The sequence below is a fragment of the Microcebus murinus genome, chromosome 13, assembly GCF_040939455.1.
Source record: "Microcebus murinus isolate Inina chromosome 13, M.murinus_Inina_mat1.0, whole genome shotgun sequence".
NCBI lineage: Eukaryota > Metazoa > Chordata > Mammalia > Primates > Cheirogaleidae > Microcebus > Microcebus murinus.
Genome location: NC_134116.1, coordinates 29,317,980 through 29,325,582, shown reverse-complemented (window position 1 = coordinate 29,325,582; position 7,603 = coordinate 29,317,980). Strand labels below are relative to the sequence as shown.

General features: G+C 33.9%; 1 protein-coding gene across 1 annotated transcript; it reads right to left on the bottom strand.

Moving 5' to 3' along the window:
- Positions 1 to 936: 936 nt before the first annotated feature.
- On the bottom strand, positions 937 to 6,996 carry SLITRK6 (SLIT and NTRK like family member 6). The gene is made up of 2 exons (XM_012779040.2): positions 6,491 to 6,996; positions 937 to 4,154 (listed from the first exon to the last, which is right to left on the bottom strand). The coding sequence occupies exon 2, from the start codon at positions 4,128 to 4,130 to the stop codon at positions 1,605 to 1,607; it is 2,526 nt and encodes an 841-aa protein (XP_012634494.2). The 5' UTR covers positions 4,131 to 4,154; positions 6,491 to 6,996; the 3' UTR covers positions 937 to 1,604.
- Positions 6,997 to 7,603: the final 607 nt, after the last annotated feature.

Genomic DNA, 7,603 nt, shown 5'->3' with positions numbered 1-7,603 from the left:
AATATTGTTAAGTAAACTAAGGAAAGGACTTATTTATGTAAAATGTGTTCGTTCCTAGCACAGTGCAAGAGTCTGCATGGTGTTCAGAAAATAGACCTAGATTACCTTGATTAATTTCATTTGCCTTGTGAAAATCTGCAGTGTGATTGATTCTATAACTAGAAAGAAGAAACATAAATAATTTCCATTTGTACTGTTTTGGAAAATGATCTGCTTGAAAGGGAAAACTGCTAGTCATACTTTAAGCTCAGCTGTGTGTCAATCGTACCCAGAATTGAATATCCTTTTTACATATGGTGAACAAGATACTTTTCTGTACACAAAAAACAAACCTCTCTTTATATGTGTGTGTGTGTGTTAATCCTGACTTGAGTCACATGCCAGACTAATTGAAGAAAACACATTTAAAAATAGACTTTTCATTTTAGTTTTATTGTGAGTAGTATTTTTAATTTTCTTGAAAGGCACCCAAGAATAATTACTTTTGTGAACCAAAAATATACAAAACTGTACAGAATAAATACTTCATAGAAATCTAGCTATACCTTCTTACAAAATAAAGCTACATCATCCCTCTTTTGAGGCAACTTAAACCACTTACCTTTAGAAGTGCCTTTTGCTACTAATTTATGGCATCTATCCGTATACATCAATAAAAATAAAATAAATTTTTCTATTTGTTTTACACCTGTGAATTACTTGCCACAAGAAACTTATTTCTATCATGGTCATCCAAATTTACAAAGGATTAATGCTATGAAAGAAAGCAAACTTAATAGATCCTCTAATCATATGTACAGTTGACTCTCAGTAGCATTTTAAAAATATACCAAGAAGAATAATTAAACTTTGAGCACAAATGACATACCTTAGTTCACAGCAGCATTGACATTAAGATTGTCTACACAAAATGTGCAGAAAAACCAAAACGATTGCTTATTATTCCACCTGAACAATCACTCAATTTTATTTTTTAAATTCAGAAAGCATAAGAGTGGCATTTGTTTAATCTTCAAATGTTCAAACTTTTGGGCCACCCATGGTCTATATAATTACAACTTTTCCATTGTTTTCTTTACTACTACTATTTATAATTTTCAAGTTCCAGTTCCTTTTGCATATATTGCAAGAAAATTAGATATGTTTAACAATGCACATTTTTGAAGTACATACTGGTTATAAACAATGTATTCCTTACATATTATAACTACAGATACAGGTATATTTTTTAAATGATGAAATCCAATTTTTTTTACTCTATGGGGAAAATAATTCAAGAAAATTCGGGATGCTTAAATGTTCTACCTTTTTAAATGTGCAAGAGGACTTCTGTGAAACACTTTTCAGTATATGGAGAAATATTACTATAATCCTTGAATGATTTACATGCAAGGATTTATTTTATTTGGGACAAACTAAATTGCCTGAACATAATGCCATGGCTTCTCCCAGTGATCCCTGAGTTTCCTTTTCTTCTTTTTTTCCCATAGGATTACTGCTGTGCTTAAGTTCTGATTGATGACACTCATGTAAGGCACTTATTTACAAGGTTTGGACTTAAGACAGAATCACAGCATTTCTGCAAAAGCCCTCAAACTTTCCGTCTATGTCTGTTGCTCCAGGACTTCCAAATAGTCTGGTTCAGCATGTAAATTAGCTTTGAGCTCAAAATATTCATTTTTAGTCTGCTCCACTAAGACCTTCCTTGGCCGTGCATACATTAATGTTTCCATTAATTTCAACTCTTCGTGGGCTCCAGGATAATGTACCTCCATGTCAGGCTGGAGCTGAGCAATGTTTTTCCTTAGGTATTCTGTGATTCCCAGTTGCTGAAGTTCTCTTTCTTTTTCTAAAATGTTCCTATACAATGAACTGGCATCCTGGAAGGATAAAAATTCTGTTGATTGGTTTGTGGTTTTGTATTTCATATTTGACCCTGTAAGAGGTGAGTGGTTTTCCCGTTCCAAAAGACTTCTTTGGAGATGTTTTCCATCACTTCCTTCCTTCTCATTCCTCTCTTCTTCCTCTTCCAAATGCTTTGGACCAAAGGATGGACTTCTATAGACATGAACCATGGGGCTCACCATGTGCTGCTCGTACAGTGAGGCAGAGGGTCTTTCAGTAGTGTGATGCGTTGTTTTGTGGCCATACATGCTGTACTGAAGATGCACAGGACTGTTGTCTCTCATTTGCTCATTTACTTGTTTCTTTTTGTACCTTCTCCTGCGGTGGAGAACAAGAACCACTATCCCTGCAGCACAGAACACAATAGTTATAAACACAATCAGAAGTCCTAATATCAGAACAGATAGTGGTACAGCATCAGTAAGAGATCTTAAAATAGTATCCGCTGTGTTTGTTGTTGTTGTAGGAGTAGTGACAATAATGAAACCTGTCTGAGTTGGCAGGGATGGGTTATTTACTAAACCTGGGCAGAGAAGTTCACTATTCAGGGCTTTTAATTCCTTTTTGTCTAGATGCCCTGGGGAAGTGCAAAGGATGTCATCTGTCACTGTGTTCTTGCCTAATTTTTGTATCCATTGCTGCAATCCAACCAGGTCACAGGAGCAGTCCCACGGGTTATCCTCAAGGTCAATCTGGGTCAGTAAATCAAGATCATCCAAGATATTACTTACAGGCAGATGGGTAAACTGATTTGTTTTAAGATTTATCCTAGTTAGGGGAACTCCTGAAAAAATATGTGGTGGTAAAACTTGTAGCATGTTGTTATTTAAATAGAGGACTTTAAGTTTAGGCATTGGGTTAAATGTTCCTGGCAGTATTTCCTTAACTGCATTGTATTCAAGATATAGGTACTCAAGATTGTGGAGACCAAGGAACATGCCTCTACTTAATTTGGTCAGATGGTTACCATTTAGATAGAGCTTTTGTAATCTTGTTAGATTCATAAATGATCCTTCTTCAATAACTTCAATACGATTATTTCCCAAGTGGAGCATTTCCAAAGTGAAATATTCAACTAGATCAGACTTCATTAAAGTATGAATAATATTCCCTGCTAGAATAAGCTTTCTAGGATTCTGTGGAGGAGGTTTCAGATCTGATACACTTTCAATGTTGCGTTCTTGACAGTGGATTAGAAGTCCTGATGGGGATAAGAGTTTGCAGTTACAAGGAATGGGACAGTAGGGTCCTGGAAGTTGAGTGGGCGGCTTTGTAATATAAGGTATCAAACCTGGAGCTTTGGTGGGCAGTTTTAAAATGGATGTGGTCTTGGCTGATATGCGACTATCACTTATTGAAGATGTTGCTGCCAGGTGTAATGATCCTGAAGGATCCTCATGTTCTTCATAAACTGGTGGAATGGGGCAAATAGATTCCTTTTTTATCCTACTTAATATGCTTCCTTTGAAAAATGGAGGGCTATTGCACACAACATCACCAATTATGGCCTGTGGAGGCATGTTTTCCAACCAAATTTTTAGCTGCAATAAGTCACAATTACAGGCCCACTTATTGTCCTCCAACTGGAGATCCAATATTCGGCCAATGTGTTCTAAAAAACCAACATAAGGCAATGTTTGCAACTGGTTTCCACGAAGATCTAGATGGGTTAAAGGAACAAACCGGAATATGTTTGGAGGAAAACTCTCAATGGCATTGTCGTTTAATATTAACACTTTAAGTCTGCTGAGCTTGCTAAAGGCACTTGGTTCAATCACTGTAATAAAATTGTTATCTGCTTGTAGGAATTCCAGGTTTTCCAGTCCATGAAAGGTATCCTCTTTAAGAATTTCTAAGGAGTTGTGATTGATATGAAGTTGTTTAAGGAGGCCAAGGCCATTAAATGCACCTGTCTCAATATCTGCAATATTGTTAAATCCAAGGTGTATTGAGATAGCATTAGTAAGCCCAGAAAAGTCATTTGTGTGAAGCATTGTCAAGCCATTATTTAATAAGCTTAGGTGGAAAGGTCGTGATGGTGGCACAATTATTTGGGATAACTTCTTGATACCTTTTTCTTCACAATTTATTAGCATTGTGCCATCTTTTTCCTCACAATTGCAAAGAGAATCACAAGACCCTTTGGCTGAGGACATTGGCGTTTGAGACTGTAAAGATATGCAGGCAAGGAGAGATGCATATAATAGATGAATCCACAGCTTCATGTTGTCATGTGATGAAATCTGATTCTGGAAAATAAAATGCAATAGCAAGGGACTTTAGTGGGCAGGATCGGGGATGAGATGAATCTGACAATTTCAGAATGATAGGCTTTCCTCTAAAGTAAGATACTGACTACCATGAAAATATGAGTACCTTGATGCATCTATATTTTCTTTTTCTTTTTCCTAATATTTGGACAGGCAGGTTCTGGGTTAGTTTTCATTTACACTGTGGTCAAAATATAAAATTTAGGTAAAGGAGAATTTAAAATATTATATAATAATTTGCATTCACATCTCATAAATAATCTGCATTATAACAGATGACAGAGGTGCTGGCTAAATGGACCATGTATACTTTGATATGAAACAAAGTTGTATATTTGAAAATACTGATTTTCTTTAACTCAGAATAGATGAATTTAAGACTAGAGGATTATATCCTAAAACTCGTTTCTTGTGATTAGCCAGAAGTATATAGAACTGTAGGGGATGTAAAAATGATAGAAATAAAGTGTGTGTGTGTGTGTGTGTGTGTGCAGATGTGTGTATGTATGTAGTATGCATTTTCTTTCTATTTTTGAACTGTCACAACAGCTAATAACTGTGTCTGTTTTTTAACCTGCTTTGGTTTCAACTCAAGATATTTATTAATGTTATTATTCATTTTAAAAACCTTTAGGGAAATGTATCTTTCATTATGTAATAAAGTAGAACATTATAAGGACTTTATTTAAACTATTCAGTCTAGGGTAGTTTGTATAAGCACAATGGTATCAGATATACATGCTTAAGAGTGCCTGTTCAAATTTCACTTAAATCATACTTTATATTGAATTATAGAAGTAGGATATTTCTTACTACTTTTACAATCTGCTATGGATTAGGCTAAAATCATAAAAACTAAAGAAGAAAAAATGATCTTTAACACACATTTCAGGCTATTGTAAAAGAATAAACAATGCCTCATATAAACTTCTAGCAAATGACTTCCTAATGAGGTACTGAAACAGGCTTTAGGGCACTGAATATCATCACATAATTAAGCAGTTGATCTCCTTTACTATAAGGCTTAAAGTTTCAAACAATGAAATCTGAAACAAACTGCATTATATTAAAATACTTGATGATATCTCTAATTTGGTTAAAAAATGACAGTTCAAGATAATAAGATCACAAATTCCAAGTTCTTAAACATTTAAGACATACATCTAGAACAGAAATTCTTAAAAAGATTCCAACTTTTAAAAGACAGTGATGGCAAGGTAAGCATCTTTAACAGTATCTAATTTTATTTCTTTCCTTTAAACATTATACCTTGAATTTATATAAACTAAATTGAAAGATAAACACATCTTATGACTACTCATCTTTTCAAAATGGTAATTGCTTTCATTTTTTTTATTGAAATGTGAACAGTAAATTTCAATTTAATCAAAATTTACAATCATATGAAATATACCAGATCCCAATCAATAATCCTGAAAGTAAACTTTCCTTCCCTAAAAACACATTGCTTTATTGAAAACATATATAGTATGAAGTTTCTGAGAGGCAAAAGTCAACTGAAGAAACAAGACAATATAGTGCCTATAAAGGAAAAGTTAGTAGACTTTATGTTTCCAGAGGGAAATACTTTGATTTTAAATAGCTTTGGGGGCTGTGGTTATAATCAAGCGTCTTGTAGTTGGAGTCTTTAACTTGTGGATTAGCTTCTACAAACACTCAAACTACTTCTCCATAAATTACCAAGAAAGAATAAGGTTCATTTCACCAAGCACAGCATCTTGAGAAAATAGTTTATAATTTTTAAATGATAAACTCTCATTTTTTAAATCTTATATACAGTTTTTGCTCTTCAAAATGTGCTAGGGAATAATTATTTGCAAAGTGGTTCCATAATGGCAATACCTGATACAGTGTTAAAGAGGTAAAAAAAAAAAAAATCCCATTTACATATTTTCAAAAAATACATATTTTCAAGTCAGAAAATAAAAGTAGCATACCAAATATAAGGAATTATTCAGTATTCTGCTTATATTTTAAATTCAACAGTGGAATTTGGAAGTGATCTTTCCTTCACAGAGCACACATATTTAGCTTCCAATAACAAACTGAATGTTGTAAAAGAAATAGTGGCATATTATTATATCTGTTCTTTTCTACAGCCAGCTGTTAGACTAAATGTCTGCTGCTCAGAGAAAACAGGCATCTGCTACAGTGTTAGTTGTGCCAATAAGCAAGACTGAAACTGAATATCCTTTAATGCAAAGTTTTTTTTAAAGGAAGCAATCATATAAATTTAATCACTTTGCCATAATGCAAAAATAAGTATAAGAAAAGCTCAGAAACATTCATCTTACCTGTAAAGCAGAGACTCTTCCTGACGTTATCTGTAATGCACAGCTGGAAGAGGTGTTCAAAGTAATTCAGTTCCTTTATTTAAAAAGAAAACACCAACCACCACGCACTTTCTTCTCAAATATCACTTTTTGGCAAGTCTCGTAGCTTCATAAAGTTAAAACCTCTGGTCAAAGACAGAATGCTGAGCATTTCATTGAAAATATTTCAAAGAGAGTGCAGACTAGAGCATCCTGAAGCAATTGTCCTTTTTTTCCCCAATTAAAATTCACGGCATACTTCGCAGCTATGCTGACTTTTTTGCATATAGTTAACCATTTGCAAGCTGCTGAATGCAGTAAATAAACAAGATGTTTAACAGAGCTGCAATTGATCACTCTTGATTTCTTAGGTTGTAGATCCAAGCTGCAGCAATGTTCTCCTTCCTCCTTTTCTAGTCTTTCTTGTTAGCTCAGTTTGTTATTAGTCAGATTGCCAAGGGCTGGGAGGTAGGCGTAAATAAAGAGACTTCTTGGCTTTTGACTCAGCCTTTAAGCCCTTCCCCATCAGAGTGCTTTAGCCTGCCAGTGTCATATAACACAAGAGACAGCTCCACCTTGGGACTGCTCAACTCCTCCTCTTTTTGCAAATGGTCTTTTTGCTCCCTTTTAATACTAAATATAGTGCAAGTGAATTTTGATGGAAAATATGTTGTTTCAAATGTTTAATAATATATTTTGTTATTATAGCAAGCTCAATGATGCATTAGGTTAAATTCTCAACTGACACAGTTCTGTAGTGTTTGCACATGTACGACAAGAATGCTGCCTACAGTTGCTTCACATTTTTTTTTTACTGGTTTTTATAGTTGAAATTGTGCACTAATTAAAAGTTAAAATGTTAATAGGAACTGCTTTTCCGAAACACTTGTATTTTTGTATTCACCATTTAATTTTTTATACTTCATTATTTCTTTCCCTAGGGCTAATGATCAATGATGAAACTAGAAATGAGATTCTCTTTCAGTTATGATATTTACTTAGAATGGCAGTATGATTTTTAAAAATTATATTTAAAAATATTTAATCACAAAATGATTATCATCAATCAAACACTATTTATCACTCTCAAAATAT